Below are 22,598 nucleotides of genomic sequence, written 5' to 3' on the forward strand. Positions count from 1 at the left end.
TCAATGCTCCAAGTGAAAAAAGAAAAGATGCCAAAGCAGCAAAGAGCATCTAATATTGAAGACTGGGCAGAGGGAAAAGACAAAGACAATACAAAACACAGGAGATTGTGGGTGCAAATAGCGAAAAGGAGCAGAGAAAAGCAGCCGAAGGAGCAGAAGGAGAAAGCAGTTTTCCCTTTTGGCTGCCATTGAGTCGACATACGCTTAATATCTCCCCACGCTGCCTTAGTTGAGTGTTTAGATAACTGGGGATTAACAGGAAGTCGCCTTCGAAATATTCTTGGCTGGACCCATCCTCAGCACAGCAGCCGTCTCCTGGGGTAGAGGAGAATCTGTCAGACACCTTGCTGCCAGGAAAGCCACAAGTCCAACCAAAGGGGAAATGAGATTCTGCTGAGATAATGGGCGACTTTTAATTAACGTGATAATTACAATTCACAGATGAAAAATGTGTTCACTCCCAAGAACCACAATGGGATTTGCTTCCACTAATTATTGTAGGCGGATAATAGGTAGCTGTAATGATGGCCCAGAACTTATAGGCCACCATATACAGTGCATCTATTGAGAAGATTGAGATGTAACTGTAGAGACAGCACTTTCCTCCAGGATATAATATTTCTATGGAAAGTGATCAGAACCCATTTTCCTGGTGTCTTGAAGACACATGGCTAAAAGCTATTAACTGAAACTACACTTTTGACAAGTCATTTGCACATATACTCCTGACTAATCTACATACTAATTACTCCATTGAGCAAAGTCTAAGGTTACATGCACATAACCGTGCTTTCTGGACGTGTGCTAACCGTACTGAAACACTGTATTTCAACAAGCTCACGGCTCCATTATATTCAATGGAAAATGTGGTTATCCATTTGATTGACCATATATCCGACTGACCCATCATTTGGCAGTGAGACATGTCCTATACTTGGCTGGATTTGGCGTGCGTCTGCTCATCTTTCTATAGAAAGGGAAGGGGCAAGTAGCGCTCATTCTCCCCTCTTCTCCACTGGGCCATATGCTAACTTGAAGCTACAGGCCCCTAATGCACACCATGTAAGCAAGGTACCGGTCATATGTCACTAATAACACTTCTCTCATATTGTATAGAAGTGTGACACTAGACATTGGGGTTTAATCGTGGTTTGTACCTGTGTACTCTAAATAAGTCACTGGTGGAGCTACATATGTATCACCCTTAGCTGGAATTTTTTTAAAGCCATCATCCCCTTTTAACACATTTTGTATTAATAGTCCAATATGTGTAAATGAAAAGTAAAACTGTTTCTGGGCCTTGTGAATTGTAATCTTTGAGTCTCAGAAGCTCATATTTCTGCTTTTTGCAGTGCTCTCTAAGTTGGTATGTAGAGACCTAGCTGCTGTGACACTCCTGGTTTGTAGATGCCAACAAAGCATGATAAAATATTTGTGACCATTTAGAGAGGTTGTCCTGACTAGAAGCTATCCCCTGTTCACTGGATAGGGATTAATGAGTTGATTAGTGAGGGTCCGACTGCTGGGACCCTCACAATCTTGAGAATTGGACCTTGTGATCTGGAGAATCTGGAGCATGTGCCCTGCCACTCCATTCACTGACCATGAGAGTGACAGAGATAGCCAAGCACAGCACTCGACTGTCTACACTAGAATATGGGATAACTGGCTGGTCTGACTGCTGGGGCCCCCACCAATTACAACATAATGGGGGTTGCATCCTTGTTTGTGGGTAAAGCAGCAGGCGGAGCATGCACCCTGCCACTTCACTCCTGAGTAAGGATGCCATCCCCATTATGTTGTGATTGTTGGGGTCCCAGCAGTCAGACCAGATAGTTATCCCCGCACTATAAGGGTTCAAGTCTCATCCAGATCAATATCTGCAAAGAGTTTGTGTGTTCTCTCCGTGGGTTCACTATGGATCCTCCGGTTTCGTCCCACACTCCAAAACATACTGGTAGGTGGATTGGATTGTGAGCCCCACTGGGGACAGGGGCCAATTTGGCACGGTCTTTGCAGCACTGGGAAATCTGTGTGCGCTATATAAATAAAGGAATTATTATGATTATTTTTCCCAAGTTCAGGATAACTTCTAAACTTGGAACAACCCTTTTAGGGACCTTTTTCTCATAAAAAAGATTCAGCAAAGTATCAACGCTTATACTGACATAAGTGTCTAGACGTCACAGTTTAGATCAGGGGTCTCAAACTCGCGGCCCGCGGGCCAACTGCGGCCCGCGGGACAATATTTTGCGGCCCCCACCTGCATGGAGAGGGCAGGTCGCGCTGCATGGAGAGGGCTCACGGGCCGAGCCCTCTCCATAGCCGGTAAGTCTTTGCTGCATATTGCAGCAAAGGCTTACCGGTAACACCCGCGATCGGTGCTAGCACCGATCGCGGGTGTTTTGACAGCGATGGCTGCCGGCAAAGCTGCCGGCACCTCAAAAAGATAGCAGCGCATGGGCGCCGCCATCTTACCTGGGATCGCCGCTCCCCGTGACGTCATCGGGGGACGGCGATCCGTCTCCATGGTAGCCTTGGGTCTTCCGAAGACCCGAGGCTATTTCGTTTTAACCCCTTCATTACAATGTGCTGATAGCACATTGTAATGAATGAGGAGGAAAATCCCCATATACTGCCATACTGTAGTATGGCAGTATATGATAGGATCAATCAGACAACCTTGGGTTAAAGTACCCTAGGGAGTCTGAAAAATAGTATAAATAAAAATACAAAAAAGTTAAAAAAAAAAAAATTATAATAAAAAAACCTAAAATTTCAAATCACCCCCCTTTCCCTAGAACTGACATAAATATAAATAAACAGTAAAAATCATAAACACATCAGGTATTGACGCGTCCGAAAATGCCCAATCTATCAAAATATGATAACGTTTTTTCAATGCTTTTAACCCCGTAACAGAAAATAGCGCCCAAAGTCGAAAATGGCACTTTTTTGCCATTTTGAAAAATATAAAAAATCTATCAAAAGTGATCAAAAGGTCGTACAGTCCTAAAAATGATATCATTGAAAATATTATCAAATTTCGCAAAAAATGACACCACCCACAGCTCCGTACACCAACGTATAAAAAAGTTATTAGCGCCAGAAGTTGGCAAAATCAAAAAAATAATTGTTGTACAGGAGGTTTTAATTTTTGTAAAAAACATTATAAACCTATAACAAATTTGGTATCCCCTTAATCGTAACGACCCATAGAATAAAGTAGACATGTCATTTGGGGCGCTCAGTGAAAGACGTAATATCCAAGCCCACAAGAAAATGGCGCAAATGCGTTTTTTCACCATTTTCATTGCATTTGGAATTTTTTTCCCGCTTCCAAGTACATGGCATGGAATATTTAATACCATTACTATGAAGTGCAATTTGTTACGCAGAAAACAAGCCATCACACAGCTCTTTACGTGTAAAAATAAAAAAGTTATAGATTTTTGAAGGTGGGGAGTGAAAAATGGACATGAAAAAACAGGAAAGGGCCCGTAACCGGTTGATCCCCTTCCCTCCGGTACTTGAAGAAGATGAAGTCGCCGCTCTGAACGCACTTGGTGCAGGTCAGAGCGGCGACTTCATCTTCTTCGATGGGAGGGACACGGGGAGGCAAGTACCGGGTGGGGGGGGGGGGGATGGAGTGTCCCTGACTGGGCTCAGTGCGGTAGGAGCTTGGGACCCCTCGGTGCACAGGACGCGTTCATAGAGAAAACACGTCTCCCCGCTCGGGGCTTTCCTTGCGCTGGGAGACGCCATGACATTTGAATCTGAATAATGATATTTTGTAAGCGCATTTTGTGTGGAAAACTTGATGCGGCCCAGCCTTACCCAGAATCTACCTCCAGCGGCCCCCAGGTAAATTGAGTTTGAGACCCCTGGTTTAGATACTGGAATACAACTTTAATTTACAATCCCGACAGAAGGTAAATCATCATAATAAAGGTTTCTAATATTTTTCATCTTCTAGCACCTTGGCAGTCTTTTCCACTGAGGAAGCTCCCCCTTACTGCTGCAGATGTGTGGAAACTTACTAGATTACCAGGAACACTAATAGTTTGCACTTCCATCGTAAATTGAATTTTCAGTTCTGGATGGAATTCTCATTTACTGCACCAAGCTGGGGCCCGCTCTTTCATCTCAAGTAATCTTCAGTTCTTACATTCAGAAACTGATATTGTGTTCTAAAAATCTTCTCCAAATATCTTTAAAAGTCCAACATTCCAAATCATTCTGTATTAAAATTTTATAATAGTCTTTTTAATGTCATTTAAATATCTTTTCTATTCTTTGCTAAGGAAATACTCAGCCTAGATAATCTTCAACTTTAATTTTACTTCTGCTTTCATTAAAGATTTTTCTTTCAACATCGCAGAAAGGAAATCTCATTAGGGGAGAAGCATTAATCAATTACAGAAGACGTGCAGGCATTAAACAATTACATAACGCACATTGCCAGCAGGGAGCACACTCTGTAATAAAAGGTACATTTATAGTTAAAATAGATGTCATGGAGAGATTCTGTGAGAGATGTCCCTATCTCGGTCGCCTATGAAATCTCACCTGCTGTAACAATTGTTACAGGTGCTCCCGCGACCCATGTCTCGGGTCACAGGCTCACCCATGCCCCTCTCTGTGCCCCAGCGCTCCGCAGCTTCTACTCACCTGTCCTCGTTCCTGTTCCCGTTCCGGCGGACGTGTGTGCGCATCCCCATCTCCTAGGGCGTGCGCTGGCTTCAGAAGATTTAAAGGACAAGCGCACCGTTAATTGGCGCTGGTCATTCCCAGAATTCCTTATAATCCAGCCTCTCCTGGCCACCCTGCTGGATCTTTGTGCCTTTGAGAAAGCTTTGTTCTTGATGCCCTGTGCTTGTGTTCTGAATTCTGTTTCATCCCCAACTCTGATCCTGTGCTGCCAGTCCTGACCTCCTGCCTGTCCCCGACCGCGATTGTACTCAACATCTCTGTACCTCGCATTGGCCGCCACCGCAGACAAAGTTGCGCCTGTGGAACGAGCTGGTGGTGCCACGCCGCAGCATCTCCAACCCACTTTGTGGTGGGCTCTGGTGAAAACCGGGTGCCACTTAGATTCTGGTCCCAGGTGTCGGCTTACGTCATTGTCTGCGGTGGTACAGCAGGTCAACTATCCCTGGTGTCTGACAACAATCACTTTCTAGGTATCCAGAAACATAAACAATTTGAAACAATTTCCTAATATTCCTTATAAAGATATGATGCATCATTTGTGTAGCAAAGATTGATGCTCTACTCCCTGACCCCAATCTACTATTATCTCAGAATAAACTGAAATACAATAATCTTCATCAAATAAGAGGTCCTGCCTGTAAGGGTTTCCGAAGGGAATGAGAAAGGAGATGAGGTAAGAATATGCTCATATGGTATGGTAGTGTAGTAGCAGGGTCAGTAAAGGGTCTACACTTTTCTAAATAGATGCCCTTTCAGGCTGGTTTTGAAGGTGGAGAAAAGTTTTGTTAGTTTGGGTTGTCATTGCCTTCCTAGAAATGATTGTGTGAAGAGCAGAACATTAGCAAAGTAAAGGCTTTTATATAGGTCTGAGGAACCCTTGGATACCTATGGGAAGTATCAGAAGATTAGACACATACAGGTAACAGTTGTCATTTGTGTTTGGAAATACATTTGGACAGCAGATGCCAGACAGTGAAGAGCAAAGTCTAGGGAGAAACAATAGAAAATTTTGTAGTAGCCGAGAACAGTAGGTGGGAAAGGATTGATGGAGCAGACGAATATTAGATGGGAGATATTGGATTTATCTACGCAGGTTATGGCAAGGCAGGTCTTCATTTTTCAAATTTTTTGTTGAATCAAGCTCAAGTCTGCTTTGTGCAAACCACTAAAGGACTATGACGTATAAACTATTGTATACAGCACCTACCTACCACCTAAGTGCTCTGTAAGCAAAGATATTGCTGACAATAGTAACTGTTAGTCAAGACTAGGAAACCGAAACATGAGATTATCAAGTGACTGAACAAAATGAACAAAGTTTTATAAAGAAGATCACAATACAATGTGTAGGAAGACAGTATATTATAATTGGAACAACCAAAATGTAACTCTTCATATACATCAAAGAGCATGGAAATCTAAATGTTGTATCACAAAATTCTTATTTTTTTTTCCTCTAGCCAAGAGGTGTTGGATTGGGGGGATTTGGCTTGTGGGAATATCCCAAGCGAGCAAAAACTGACTACATCATTTTGTGGGTAAAACTGAGCTATTACAATTAGAATAACATAGGAAACCCTGACAACAAAAATGACAGGTTTCTGGAGAAACACTATAAGCAGCTGCAATGGCCTAGGTTCTTACACAGAAATTCAATTCAGTAAATATTTTAATGAGACTAGACATGTGTTCAAATGTAATATGGCCAAACCATAAAAAGGAGATTTTCAGAACCACTGGGATTTGGCTTGAAACATTTTACAAAACATTGTGTATAGTATTATTCAGGATACTTGTTCTTTTCTTTTCTCATGTAGTAGATTCCTAAACCCCAGTAAATATAACTAAAGGATAAACCCACTTATGCTATTGCTGGAGTCATCACAGTCTCTGATCCATATGGTGAACAATGAACTCATCAGAACTCTCTGAAGGGGTTCTGACTGTAGGGTTCTGAGTTGAACATGTTGCCTTGAATAGTAAAGGTCCCTTGGCTTGCTGGGTGTGTGTTTTATGGAAAGCTGATTCGTTTCTTCTTGGAGTGGATTGATGTGTCAGGTATGGTTAAATGGATGGCCAATCCAATCATTGACCTGGGCAGCGTCCAAGAACTCCATAAATACTTTATCCTCAAGGTACCCAGTTGCTGGTTATGATTGTCTTCTTGCACTTGTTGTACTATTTCTGGCTATTGCTATATTGCTGTATATCCTGATACCTATTTTAAGCTATTTTATTTTGTAGCCATTTATTTTCGACTACTCTTTTTCCTCTCGATAGTGTACCTCATCGCCATATCAGATTTGACCTGGTTATTCGAACTTCCCTTCTGTCCATCTTGTTATCTGTCTGTTTGTCTCTCTCTGTTTGTTTGTCATCTGTCCTGAGTGCCTGCCAATTAAGGAGGGGCAGAGGTTGGTAGCTCAGGACATATACCTCTTTCTCAGTCCTTTTTTGTAGCTACTTAAAAAGACTCTGTACCAAGATGACTATGGCTAAACAAAACAAGATTTTTAAGTAGTTATTTTATAGAATAACTACCTTTGAGTACCAGTTGCATACTAACGCTTGCATCTTCCACTTTGGGCGTTGAACAAATATTCATGAGTAAGAAGCCTATTATTTTAGTGGGAAGCGGGGATAATTGTGGCCTTACGCCTCAGCAATGTCATTAGTTCCAAGTGAACAAATGGTGATCCCATGAACATGAATGGATTTAATGCTAAATAGTTAATTTTGTTTAGAAAAACGACTAACAATGATCATCATTCAGTGCTTTTCTAAGGTGTCCTGCACCTCTAATTGATCAATTTAACACTGAGCGGTGTAGCCATCGGCAAGAGAATCTGGCAAGCGGCTGAAAAGTAATCCAATACTTTATGTGTGAAAAAAAAATCATTGAACACTTTCCTATAAGACCCGAATAATTGCCAGGGATCCATGTGCACAATGGGTCCTGTAATAGAGCATCACAGCCCTCATCTCATACAAAGGATATAAGAGAATTAAGGAGTGTGTAACGGTACTCAACAGCTCATTGACTTTAGTGTGAAACAGAGAGGTAATGTGGGAGGTAATTAAAACAAGTTTTACAGTCTTCGCACACAAACAGGGATCGGCGATATAAATAGAAAAGCCTCATTATTTGCAATGTATAAGGGGACTGTGAAAGACGCTAAATTTAGCTACACTGCAAAAATAGAACAAAGCTCAGATCCATTCTGCCTTTCTTTAAACTGATCTCCACAAGGCACTTAGTAGCGATATTTAAGCCCTGGGGGTCAAGCCTTACATGTGTTCTGGAGCTCTCACCTACTATTTACAATGGAAACACATTCCTAAGACATTTATAGATAAAGCAATTTTAAAAGAGAGGTCACTAGACTGATTTATCATAGCGGATACATTGCATGGTTTTAGCAGCTGCAAACTAGGAATGGGAGAAATCCAAATCAAAATTTGGTGTGACCAACATTTGCCTTGGGAACAGCATTAATTCATCAAGATACATGTGGACACAGTTTTCAAACTCATCAGGGAGGTTGTTCCAGACATCTTGGACAACCAAGCCAAGACCTTTGATGGCTCTCTCAGGACATTTGTCCTTTCATGTAGGCCCAGATAAATTTTAAGATGCTTGGAGAAGAGAACTAAGAGGAACATATAATGACTTTACACTGTAGATAGTTCTAAGGGACATTAGCTGTATGTTTGATGGTCATTATTAACCATTATTAACATTAAATCACCATTAAATGGGGTCTTTTAGCAATTTTGACCATACAAAGCTATGTTTTAGGTAACAACCTGGAGATCTGTTGGTAGCAGCAGGACTGAGAAAAATGCATTTATATTCCTGGATTGTAGCCGGACTTAGGGTACATTTCTATGTGAGATCTCACAACATGAGTTCTCCTCTCTGAGTAAGAGCAATAAAAAGGCTTCTGGTTAGATATTATAGCAGTGGGTAGAAGTTGAGAAGCAGTGTGAATTTAGATATCAAAGAACACAGCAGTCCTTCAAGTTCAGGTACAATAATGGAATATGAATATATTTTTAAGAGTCCTGCTGCTACTAACAACACACACAGGGATGACTACACAGATCTCAAGGAGCAATGCCTATCTCTGTCATTAGCTTTCTATTTTCAAAACTGCTGGAAGATACCCTTAAAATCAGCGAAGCCAGAAGGGGATAACTCCCCAAATACATCACTGTGATCCTGTCTCTGTCCTAGATAATAGGGTGATGGTTGTGATTTAAGTTCCAGTTCTGGTTTTATCTTACAAATACTACTGCAAAATACAAATGAATGTGAAGTATGAGAACATTATTGTTCTAAACAATAATCCAATGTTATGCATTTTCATGGTTTTGGGTAAAGAGTAAGGTCATGTTCACATTGTGTAAGCATAACAATACAAAATGTAGACCCTAGATGTGTATAAATAATGAAAACCAATTGTGCCAAAATAATCCCCGATTTTAAATAAGTTCGACTTGGTTTTTGTTTTAAGATAATGAAAAATGCTTCATCTTTAGAATTTGGTAGCTTCTTGTTCCTATCTGTATGAGTCCAGATGGCCTGGATGTCAGTACATGTAAAGCAGACCTATCTAGGCTGTGCTGGTTTTTGTCAGGAAGATGTGTAACTGCAAGTTTATGTCTATTTATATTAAATGAAGATGATTCAGTGCTTTATTCTAGATTATTTTTAATGCTGATAAGTTTTGGCCAGATGATACACTGTATATGTATCATAACTTAGAAGCCAAACTCCACAAAACACAAATGGAAGTCCTGAAATTGATGACTGTATAATCACTGTATATAAAATGAATTGGTCACTCGTGATGATCATGCATTTTATTCATTACTAGTGTTCCCCAGACCTGCCCCCAAACTGCATAAGAAGTGTTTGGAGACTTTGCCACTGGCATTTAAACAGTTAACACCGGTGATCACGGGTGTTACTTTATTTATCTTTAATTCATAGAGAAACCATTTTTATCAATCTATCCCTTCAAACCTACTCATTTTCTTCTGTGTTTCCTTTTGTGATTCTGCACAGAAGATGCAGAACCATCATTTTTGTAAATGGTGGGGCCAACAGCATCCAGTGACTACAGTCAATTTTCAGAGACTTTTATGACTAGTACGATTAAAGGGCCAAAATTTATGCTAATGCACCAACATTTTGGCATCGCTTTCTGGCACGATCTAAGTCAACTAATAAGAGGTGCAACTTATGACTAGAAAGTCTTATAATATGTCAGATTTATCATCCAGCATCAGACACTGGGATAAATCTGGTCTAACTGTGCACTGTCTTACCTTACAATACTTTTGATGAGCAAGTATACAATGTGATCATCAATTCGGGCTCTATGAGATCTACCCTGCCGATAGGAAAGTACAAAATTGACTGCTTCTGCCCTTAACATGCTACATATAGATAGAACATTATATACAATCTCTTCAGCTCCCCCTCTGTTCCTGTAGCTAGGACATTATGGACAATCTGATGGGCTCCTTCATCCCCTTCTTCCTTATTACTTGTTGCCTACATATAGGAAAATTTGTGCAATCTCTTCTTCAACTCTCAATCCATAATATTCTGCCTACAAATAGAAAAAGTATGTACAATATACTCAAATCCTCCAGTTCTATACCATGCTCTCTACAGATAGGAAACTGTGTACAATCTCCTGCTCTATAACATGCTGCCAGTAGATAGGACAATGTGTATAATCTACTCAGCTCCTTCTGCTCTATAACATGCTGCCAGCAGATATGACTCTAGGTACAATCTGCTCAGCTCCTCCTGCTCTATACCATGCTCTCTACAGATAGGAAACTGTGTACAATCTCCTCAGTTCCTCCTGCTCTATAACATGCTGCCAGTAGATAGGACAATGTGTATAATCTACTCAGCTCCTTCTGCTCTATAACATGCTGCCAGCAGATTGTACATAGGGTCCTATCTCCTTGGATACTTCTGTTCTATATCATGCTACCAGCAGATAGGACACTATGTACAATCTGTTCAGCTCCTCCTGCTCTATAACATGTTGCTTGCAGATAGGACACTATCTACAATCTTCTCAGTTCCTCCAATTTTAATATGGCATTATCCCTTTAAGGACCTTCCACCTACCTCATGTACACTTAACTATTTTCAAGCATCATCCATTAATAAATTAATTTGTGACTATACATTGTCATAATGTTCCGAATAATGAATGCACAGCAGTCTTCTCGTATTCACTTCAGAACAACATGAAAAAAGTGAGAAAATTCCGTTGATATTATATCAAGTTTAGAGCATCCTACATGAGCTGCTAAATTAGGAAATCTTCACAGATACCAGCGAGGGGTGTTTCTAAATCCACCACAGAAATATACTTAGTAAGTCAGATGTGTGACTCAGTGAGTTCTGATGTATCTCCTAATAATCTAGAACAATAGTCTGCAGCTCCAGGATAGCGACAAACATCACAGATGGTTTCAATGTGATGTTACAAGTTAGAATTGTGAAGTATCTCAGCAGTGGTTTATTTCCCTGGGGTGCAGTTCTTTCAGAATAGCCCGTTCATAGATAAGGAAGACACATGAAGAGGCGTTCCTCTGAAGCTCAGTTTAGATATCTGTCTGGCTGATGCCGCACATGGTAGAGGAACCTCAAACAAGGCCTGCTATGCAAATGTTTAGGAAACCGTCACACAACTACTAAAAATCAAGACTTTGCAATATGTTTAAGCCTATGGTATCCGAAACAAACCAATCTCAAGTCAACAGCGGTTTCGCTGAGATAGCTGTTAATAAAATCCCATCTACGTACAATAAATTTCGGTCCTAACTCTGCTGGATGTTTGGAAACGTGCAGCTGTGGATGGGAAATAAACAAAAGCACTCCCAGGGGTTTGCCCCCTCCCATTTTACTTCCCCTCCTCTGTTGGGTGCGGAAAGCTAAAATATCATTTGAAGCGGTCCAGCTGTTAGGACAGCTGTTCCATGAGCAGGATAGTTATACAGAGCGAGCCGAGGCCGATTAGATGGGGCTCAATAACACAGGGACACAAGTCATTCCCAGTGCAATGTAAGATTGCGCCTGAGAGCTGCACATATACATCTCTTGGCAAGGACACAAGTTTCAATCAACATTTACAAGCAATTATAAGCATTTAACAACAGGCTATGCATGGCAGTAGCTAAAGTGTTAACTATAGAAGAAAACTAGGGTTGCAGAGAAAATGATCAAGAAAGGAAAATCTATGGATCTGTGCAAACAAAAGAGAGATTGGATCAGCACTTGTGTTAGGTCCCTTCCACACTTGCGTTGCAGATCACGTTTGATCAGGGTGCGATCAGGGTTTGGTCAGTGAAAAACGCACATTTTGCATCAGAGTGCAATCAGTTTTCAGTCAGAGTTTGTTCAGTGTCTCAGTTTTTCCCTCGCGTTTTCAATGCATTTTCAATACAATTTCAATGCGTTTTTCACGTGCAGATAATGCGTGTGAAAAGGACTCAGGGCTGAGCTCTATCTTTTCTATGGCGATTGATGCGTGAAGAACGCATTTCATTTGCATTGCATTGGACTTGCATGTTTCTCAGAGTGCAATGCGTTTTTGATGCGTCTCCGTAGACTTGTACGGTGCGTTTTTCACGCGCGTGACTTGCAAAAGTAGAGCATGCTGAGATTTAAACGGGCGTTAAAAAAACGTGCATGTGTGCGTGAAAAAAAATGCAAGTCTGAAAAAGCCTATTAATTACAATGGTGCAATGCAAGTTCTGCACATCAAAAGCACCCATGAAAAACGCAAGTGTAGAAGGGGCCTAAGGCAAACCAGGGTGCAGGTCTTCAAACAGCCAACCAAGATGAAATCGAATCCAAAAGAAATGGCAGTGAAGCAGCACTCCATAAAGAATTGTTTGTTATAACGTTATGGTGGAAAAAAGAAACAATTTTTTTTAAGGAGTGCTGCTTCACTGTTAATTGTAGTTCATTGCAGTGAACATGTAATATGCAGCAGGACAATGATCCCAAACATACAATAAGGCATTCCCTGTCCTCAAAGTGATAACTTTGCACCTAGACATCCCTCACCAATGCTTTTTGAAATTAAATGAAGTAACAGAAGGATTTGGGAACGTTTACATCCATAGACTATCTATGGTTTAGTTTTACAAGATGTTTAGAACAACCTCAATGCTGACTGTGTGCAAATGTAGCTAATGGAATTGATGCTTTATAAAGGCAATATATTATTGCAAAAACCCAATAAGGTAATCAATGGTATGGATGGCAAGATGTGATATGTCATATCAGGTGGCTTTTGTGTTACTTGAGCCCAGAGCCTTATTGCATTTCCATTGACTCCTATGCTGTAGGAGTCCTCCTTTGCTATAGCTAGAGGAATTAATGTTTATGAAAGCTATATAATACAGGCAGTAGGGGATGGCCTGTACTGGCTAATCTGCCATACAAATACAGTAAAGTAGCCACTTTCATGGATGGCAACTTTTAGCAATGTGTAATCAATTGGGCATCAAGAACTATCTTCATCTTAGAGGAGACTTGGGGGGTCATTTACTAAGGGCCCGATTCGCGGTTTCCCGACGTGTTACCCGAATATTTCTGATTTGCGCTCATTGTACCTGAATTGCCCCGGGATTTTGGCGCACGCGATCGGATTGTGGCGCATCGGCGCCGGCATGCGCGCGACGGAAATCGGGGGGCGCGACTGAACGAAAACCCGACGTATTCGGAAAAACCGCAGCATTTAAAAACGGAAAATGTGTCGCTCGGGACACACTTACCTTCACTCAGCCGGCCTCGGTGAATTCCGGCGCCTTCAGATGCTTTTCAGCGCAGCAGCGCCACCTGGTGGATGGCGGAGGAACTACCTTATTAAATCCCTGCCGGACCCGAATCCAGCGCAGAGAATGCGCCGCTGGATCGCGAATGGACCAGGTAAGTAAATCTGCCCCATAGTCTGCAGCAGGACAATGATCCCAAACATACAACAAGGCATTCAGTGCACCCTTAAATCCCTAATCTCATCTCAACAGTCTTTTTGGGATTAAATAAAGTGGCCGAAGGATCTGAGCAAGCTTATGTCAATAGAATATCTCTGGTTAGTTTTACAAGATGTTCAGAACTACCTCCTTGCAGAGTTCCTTAAAAAATGTATGAAAGTGTAGCTAGTGCTTTGATTTTTTATGAAGCTAATATATTACTGCAATAAAACGCAATAATGTAGCCAATGGCATGGATGGCAAGATGTAAAATCAGGTGGCCTTTGTGTGATTTCAGCCCAGAACTTCATTGCATTTCTATTGACTCCAATGCTATTCATCTATATAACAAGATTGAACACCACAAAAGCTACAGTGGTCTCCAAATAAAGCTAGTCTCTGTTAAACCTTAACTCTTCATCAGGTAGACTATACATTTAATATAGCCATAGCCAACATTCAAAATTGACATTGATGTCAGCATTTTTCCATTTCTGCCGTCGAAGCACTTACCTCTGAGTTAAAGCGAATTTGACAAACGTTGCAGGAAATAACTGGCCTTTTTGTCTTCATCAGTGGGACTCCAAAGTTAGGACTGATCACAGGTTTGTGGACGGGGTCCATCTGTGTAGACAGAGTATAAGTGGTTTTCAGTCAAAAACACCAAAAAGCTACTCATACCAATGAAACGCCAACCAAAGGAACCGGCCTCCGCTTTCCACAGATTCATTTGTCTCTCACAGCTAGGAAACAGCAGAGAGCCAAATCATGAGTGACGCTGAAGCAGCGCAGCTTCTAACTATTCCCTGCAAGACATTGTAAACACAGGTGCTCCGTCCAACAAGGTTATTGTAGGAGAAGAGAATGATCTGGCCGGCCTGTGCTACATGGGGTGCTACTGAGCCCTAACAGATCTGCTGCAAAGAAGAAGAAGGTTTTAAAGAGAGTTACTGCAGCAAGAACAGTTTATTTGGTTTAATAAAATGTTTGATCCTCCCACCCTTCCCCTGGAGAGATCCACCCTGATCACTCATCCATGAACTTAACCCAACAGCCATAGATAAACTAACACTTGCAGGATGGAAACTTTCTGGGATAAAGTGACACTGAGCAAAATATGTGGAGATCCGCCATACACTCTTTCCCCACTCAAAAGCAACATTTTTTTCTGTAATTTTTCTTCAATTTATCTGTCTACTATTTACATATCAAAAAGGACAATAGTTTAAAAAATTATCAAACGTTTTTGTCCTTAATTTACACATAGGGTAGACCCCATCTACACAGCTCTCTTTGAAGGTCCTGTCCTGCTTCACACATACATCCTCTTGATTTGACTGCTCATTGTATGTTTTCCATAAAGGAAATTTGCCTACAATTTGCTTTTATGCATTATGAATCAAACATACCTTAAGAATACTGTAGCAACACTGATGCAGAAACATATCTTGTTTAATCCCTGAACCAAGTGGTTTTGCTAAAAAATATTTTATAAAATTATGATAATGAGGCTCTCTCACTGCTGGGGCTGCCTTGGCGCTCTCCACATCCTTATTATGCTTTGCTCCAGCCTTTTCATGACCACTGTGTTGTCCCTGACAGGATAAAGTAATCAATCGCTATACCATCCTCCAGCTGCTGTGTATGAGTCATCCAGCTCAGGTCAATTAGTCCTGTCTGAAAAGTTCAGGAAGCTCCGTGTGTAATGTGTTTTATGTAGGCACCCAGCTTTCCCAACGTCCTGAATTCTATAATTGTTTTTTTATTCAAACCACTCGATTCAGGGATTAAACAAGATATGTTTCTGCATCATGGTAGCTACAGAATTCTCAAGGTATGTTCGGTTCACAATGCATAAAAACAAATTATAGATTTTCTTTAAGTGGCCACTGTAGACCTATGGTGCCATTCATTATAGATAGTTGTCACCCCATGCCACATGTGACTTCTCACATTTGAGAGATGGGAAAAAAAGTAGCTTATCTCGTTTGTACATCTATGTGCCGGATATTTCTTTCCCCTCATATTCCCCATTGATGTGGTCGAATCTGGGGGCCACTTTTTGAGCAGCTTATTGTAAAGGAACCAAAATTATAAACAAAGAGGTGCTTTTTTTTATAACCTAAAAAATATGCTCTCTATCACTATACCAGATGTCCCCAACCAATAAATATAAGGCGCCATATCAAAAGTGATTGCTAAATAGTTTGTTAAAATAATCATGTGAATGATTTACCAATGAAGAATTTCTAACCAATTACTAAAAAGAACAGACTGAACATTTCAGAATGAAAAATGCTCTGTTATATTAATAAGAAGATCATGCAAGTCCTGAGAGCTGTCCAACACTGAATAACATAGAAGCGCCAAGTAGTTGTCATATAATCCAGGCCTAAGAGCCATCACTCACAGGTTTATATGTACATGGAGAAGATGTCAATGTTACACCATTACATTCAACACCAGGATAAAAGAACAGCAATAGGAATATAGGTTGTATTATATTCTAGGTCAGGCAGGCAAACTCTAACTCCACACCGCCTCTGGCCACACCGTTTCATTCCCCTCCACGCCCACTTGGCTTATTTACATTATGTTATTTATTATTCTATGCCTTGTACTGGAAAGCTGGAAAGAAAATCCAAATGTGTGAAAAAATGAGTTTTTTAAGTCCCTTTCTTAAGACTTTCACGGTGCGTTCAAAATGATACATCTACTTTAATATTTGATCCGGTACGATCACGGTGATACCAAATTTATAAAGGTTTTATTGTGTTTTAATACATTTTCAAATTCAAATAAAATTCTAAATTCAATTTAAAAACATGTGTACGACAAAAAATTGTTTCACCATCTTTTGATGCTGATAACTTTTTCATATTTTGTTGTACAGAGCTGTGTGAGGTGTCATTTTTTGTTAGATGTGCTGATATTTTCATAGTGACCTTATAATCACTTTTTATTACATTTTAATGTGATGTAAAATGGTGTGAAAGTAGCGTTTCGGAGCATTTGGGAGCCATTTTCCATTATGGGGCTCATGGCCGGGAATAACCGTTTTTATATTTTGATAGATCAGGTATTTTGAGACGCATTGATACCTAACGTATTTGTGATTTTTACTGTTTATTTTGTTTTATATCAGTTCTAGGGAAAGGAGGGTGATTTAAATAATGGCGAAGACCCAAGGCTGTCATGGCAACCAAATGCCGATCCCCGATGACGTCAACGGGAGCGACAAGTATAACAAACATGGCGACGCCCATGCGCCACTGTCTCTTAAATGCCGACGGCCTCAGAAAGATTAATACTCGCGATCAGTGCTAGCACTAATCGCAGGTATCAGCGGTGGGTGTTTGCTAAAATATGCAGCAAACACCCACCTCTCTATGAAAAGAGGTCATTTATGTGACATAGACAGAGTTAAGCTTATTACATTCCCACTATAGGGGATATTTATCATAAGCCAGTGCTTATGCAGCAGTGAATGACAGCACCACCTCCAGGCCCGGCGCCAGCACCCGGCTAACCCGGCAATGAATATTTGTATTCATTGCTTTCCCCGGCAGGAGCTGCATCATCGGAGGCTGAAGGACCTGTGATGATGTCATGGTCACATAACCTGCCGGGGAAAGCAGTGAACACACAGACCTGCATCAGTGAGGTAAGGGGGAGACATGACAGGGGCCAGGGAAGCGGGAGAACATGGGGGCTGTGTGGGCACATTACTTACTGGGGGGCTGTGTGGGCACATTACCTACTGGGGGGCTGTGTGGGCACATTACCTACTGGGGGGCTGTGTGAGGCACATTACTTACTGGGGGCTGTGTGAGGCACATTACTTACTGGGGGGCTGTGTGAGGACATTACTTACTGGGGGGCTGTGTGTATACAGGGGGCGGGGGCAGTGTGTATACAGGAGGAGGGGGGGCAGTGTGTATACAGGAGGGGGGAGTGTGTATACAGGAGGAGGGGGGGCAGTGTGTATACAGGAGGAGGGGGCAGTGTGTATACAGGAGGAGGGGGGGCAGTGTGTATACAGGTTCTCCCTGTCAAAGAAATAAGGACAGCCAGCGACTTGTCACATTTGAGAAGTCGCTGTCTGCAGCTAGTGCACTGGCGCAGGACAGGAGCGCTCGGGTTGGACCAATACTTTTCTGGCCGCACCCACCTTCACGCTCCTCCTTGCCTCCCCCTGGTGTGGAGGTGGTGGAAAGAGAAAAATAATGGCAAGTATGAGGAATACACTAACATTTGTTTATAAAAGTGATAAATCCCCCTTTTAGCGCCAACTGATATATAACAATTAGGTTCTTATTTGAGATTTGTAACCACCAATCACAGTGAGGACATTTGTGTGATGACAACCATAATGTTTTTGCACCACTGTATTTGCAGTGTATTCAGTAAAATGACATTTTCTGCACATAATCCAGTCTGTATTACTCTTCTTCTTCCCAGTATTGGGCACCATTCAGTCTACAGTACAGATTTCATGACAGCAACTTCTAAGAAAGAGCTTGAATTCTGTTTGAATGTAATAAAATCATCAAAGTCGGTCTTCATCTTTGCAGCACGTTTTGTTTCATCACACTTCCTCTGTTACAATGTTACTGTCACTTTAATGGAATTTGTTGGCAACGTCTTTCCTGCAGATCATTTTCAAACATTTTTGCTTTTGTCTGTGGAACATTCATTGCGCAAAGAACATGCAGGAACTGTCTATGCACGGAGGATCTGTTTAGGACACTGAAGACCAGCCGAAAAACTTCAGTGCTACAGGAAGCAAGAATAAGGGAGAGCTGGCGGGAAGATGAAGGAGCCTCACCTCCAAGACAAATCTATGCATGAAAATCACAAAAACAGCACAAATACAGATCACATAGCTGAGTCCTTAGATGGCCAAAGAATATATTCACTGTTCTACCACATCCTGTTTTTAAAGAAATCTCATGACTTTGCCAATTCCTTTGCTAATTATAATCCATAAAGATAAGGATTATTCTATCTGATTGCAAAAATATTCTAATTACAATTCTAATTAGATAATATCACATGGTCCAGAGCTCCTATATGTAACTTATACACTATACACAATAGTAATACTATTTTGGCACAGCTCCCCATCCGATGTATACTTCATAGTGACCGCGGAAGCATAGGGTCTACCTTGTTCCCTCTATGACTCAGGCAGATGTTATAATGCTGCCTCATCAGATGCCTCTGGGATCCCTGCTGACAGCTCATATGAAGTAAAAGCTATTCCTCTGAAACGTAAGCCTGACCGGATTATCAAGAGCTCTCAAACAATGCATACCTTGGCAAATGTGTCTTGTGGATCCACCTAAACTGGGAATGCTGTCAAGATCAAACAACACTAAGAAATTCAAAAAGTCATTCTACAGCTCTGGTTCTACAGTTCTGCTCTATAACCTGCATGCAGATAGAATACTATGTACAATCTGCTAATCTCCTCCTGCTCTATAACATGCTGCCTGCAGATAGGACACTATGTACCATCTACACAGTGTCCCACATTTACTACAGCCCCTGTGCCAGTTTTCTGTCGGACTTTGCACTTTCTTTCTAGTGCAAACTGCTTGCACATGTACATGTGTCGTACGCAACTTATCTGTGTTGCAGCTGCAATATACGCAACATAAAAAGCTGCACTAAGGGGGGTGTTCAGGTGCACAGTCGGACCGTGCGATACATTTATCGTACAGAGTTCGACCTAAATGCATTGCATGTCCCATGTTAAAGGTGCACCAAAAAAAAGTTAGTGCACTCTGTTGGAGCAGTGCAAGGAGCGCCAGATTCATGAAGAACATGCGCCACAATTCTTGAATCTGGCGCACCCTGCACACTACACAGGCAAAATACTAGTGTAGTTTGCACTGTTTTTGATAAATGTGGACCAGTTATTCCTGTTCTATAACACGCTGCCAGCAGATAGAACATTTACTAAGGGTCCGCGGACCGCATTTCCATCGGGTTTCCCGACTATTTCCGATTTGCGCCGCATTTAACAGGGGTGTTTGACGCACGCGATCGGATTTTGGCGCAATCGCACTGACTTTCATGTGACACAAATTGACAACCCGACTGATTCGGACTAAGGATTTAAGATTCAAATTGTGTCGCAAGACATGCACTCACATACATCGGGAAGAAGAAGGTGAACTTCGGCGGATCTCAGCGGGGAAGCGACACATGCAGGATATCGAGCGCACGATCTTAGTGAATCGCGCCGAACTTCATCCTCGTCAGACATTCCGGATTGGGGATTGTGACAGGACCGGGTAAGTAAATGTGCCCCATTGTGTACAATCTGCTCAGCTCCTCTTACTGTATATTATACTGCTGGCATTTGGATTGCTTTTACTTGTGATAGGCTCCAGTTTGGTGTATGTTATTAGTATTGTTATTCACATTGCTTTGTGATGGTAGTAATGAACATGTGTTTCTGGCATGTGCAATTTACCACAAACCTCACCACAAACACTAGAAACATACAGTACTTAAGAAATGTGTAAAATGCATGCAATTCTAACAAAAATCAGTGAAGTGACAGGTTCACTTTTTGTCCACAAAGGAATAAAAAGTGTCCCTTTTGTCTTTCTGTATTGGAATTCAAGGTCAGTATTCATAACATTCTGCCATGTAATTGTCTCTAGTAATTAGAGGAAGAAGCATGAAATAAGGTTGGATTTTCAGCATGTGGTCTAATAACCTCAACATTTGTCAATGCCATAACATATATCCTGATTCTCAAAGCTTATCCACTGTGACTTTGATGCAGGAGTCCATGTTGAAGGAAATCTACCATCAATATCAAGCATGGATAAACCAGGGACACTTATTCAACATGAAGGGGCTCAGATAACATCCAGAGCCCCTCAGACTCATTAGCATAATTTTAAACATTGATTTTAGAAGGAAGGAGGCCATGGATAACAAATAAAAGATAATTACCACTGTCCCGGTGCCTGGATCTATGAATAAGTGGATAGTGGATTTTGATGGTAGGTTTTCAGCCAGACCTGGGGGTATCAGTTCAAAGAAGTGCCATATTGTCATCACATCATGAATACTCTATTACAGCGCCGGAAATAGATGATTTCAGAGAAAAGCTAAAGCTGGTTTAGAAAATTAATCCAAAAGGTTGGATTATTTGATGTGGGTAATCCTCCCTTCCAGCATCACTGTCTATTACATTAATCTCTCCTCTGTCCACAAGGACTGGTGACTGATGTTACAATGGATTGTCCGATACATCTGTCATGTAACAGTAGATGTGTAATTTGGCGAGTTGGAGTTATAAGTAGAAAATTGTGTTCATCCTTGCAATGTATGGCTGTCATTCTAGGACACCTTGTGGAGGAGACGAACAAGAAAATATCATCATTAAAAAGATTTCATTAATGTTGCCAAGACACAGCACATTCTATAACCGCAATCTTAATGAGAAGAAATTATAACTAGAAAACCATATGTTTATTGGTTCTTCATGCTGAGAGAAACAAGTGGCACATTCAAGTTGATTTATAAGCCATAAAGCAATATATAAAAAGCCAAGATTTTGATTTCAGATATATATTATATTATTATATTTGTGAGACACCTTTATTAAAACCAAAAACTTCTGGTCATATAATGTACTAGATTCAAAGTGAGCCTGTCACCTCTTCTGACAGGTCTTATGATCTGCATAAAATAACCACAATGGATCATCTTTTCTGATAACTCATGGGTGTTACTATTATGGTTGTCAAAGGGAAGTGTCTGTAACCTGCCTGTGAATATCTGCACTGATTGGACAAGGACACTCCACCTACACAAACCACCCAGTTGTCAATTTATTCTTCAAATTATAGAAGGAATAACAGCAGAATGGCACAATGCAGAGTTACAAAAGAAATTAAACATTCCTACAAGTTACACTGCTGAAAAATGCAGCAAAAATACACAGAATATTACTACTAAAACAATAGCTAACATACAGGTCAGATGTTTGGGTCTGGGAACAATGATGAATATTTAAGTACGGTATGGTGATATTGATTTGGATTCTGAAATCATGGCCTACATCTACTTAGGGGCTATAGGATTCTAATAATGTAAACTAGGATACAATGTGCAAGAATGCAAATGTGTCAAAAAGTAGAGAAGGTAAAAGCCAACCACATACTGGCCAACATCTATCTCTCCCAGCTAGCAGGAACAGGTATACATGTGGAAATCCAACTTGCTGATCCAATACAGGTGTCAGAGGACAATAGGGAGGCACCGATATACATGCTAGATGATCAGGTGACCAAGGATGCACAAGCCATGAGGCAAGTTAAGCCATATGCCTCCCACAGCACCAACTGCTGGAAGGCGGCAGCAGCATCAGAGTCACTGTCACATGCTGCAGAGTGGGACCTGACAATTAGAAATAATGGGGCTCATTTACTAAAGGCTCTGCAGCCGCACTTTCGTCGACTTTTTCCAATTTGCGCTGAATTCTGCCGGGATTTTGGCATGCGCGATCGGATTTCGCGTCAAGATTCAGAAAAACAGCGGAATTTAAAAAATGAATTGTGTCGCAAATCAATCACTCATATGCACCAGGAATAGGTTGGTGAACTCCGGCAGACCTCGGCGGACCTCGGCGCAGCAGCGACACCTGGTAGACCCGAATCCTCGTCGGACAACTCGCTGCTGGATTGCGACAGGACCGGGTAAGTTAATGACCCCCATAGTCTCCTCACACCTGATGTCATCAGAGGGGTGAGACTGCTAGAAGAACTCACATTCTAAAAAATAACATGATATATTACTATTGCATTGGATTGATGGAGACATCCTTTCATAGTTTGCCT

At 41.3% G+C, this 22,598-nt stretch overlaps 1 protein-coding gene across 7 annotated transcripts in view; it reads right to left on the bottom strand.

The window, feature by feature from the left end:
* The window catches only part of ZNF385A (zinc finger protein 385A), a 222,076-nt gene that overhangs the window by 29,915 nt on the left and 169,563 nt on the right, over window positions 1–22,598 (bottom strand). For all 7 annotated transcript variants that reach the window (XM_072134675.1, XM_072134674.1, XM_072134673.1 and 4 more), the window contains one exon: window positions 14,245–14,355. In XM_072134675.1, coding sequence (XP_071990776.1) covers window positions 14,245–14,355 — 111 coding nt within the window. The remainder of the gene's footprint in view (window positions 1–14,244; window positions 14,356–22,598) is intronic.

Source organism: Engystomops pustulosus, chromosome 2, assembly GCF_040894005.1.
Source record: "Engystomops pustulosus chromosome 2, aEngPut4.maternal, whole genome shotgun sequence".
Taxonomy (NCBI): Eukaryota; Metazoa; Chordata; class Amphibia; order Anura; family Leptodactylidae; genus Engystomops; species Engystomops pustulosus.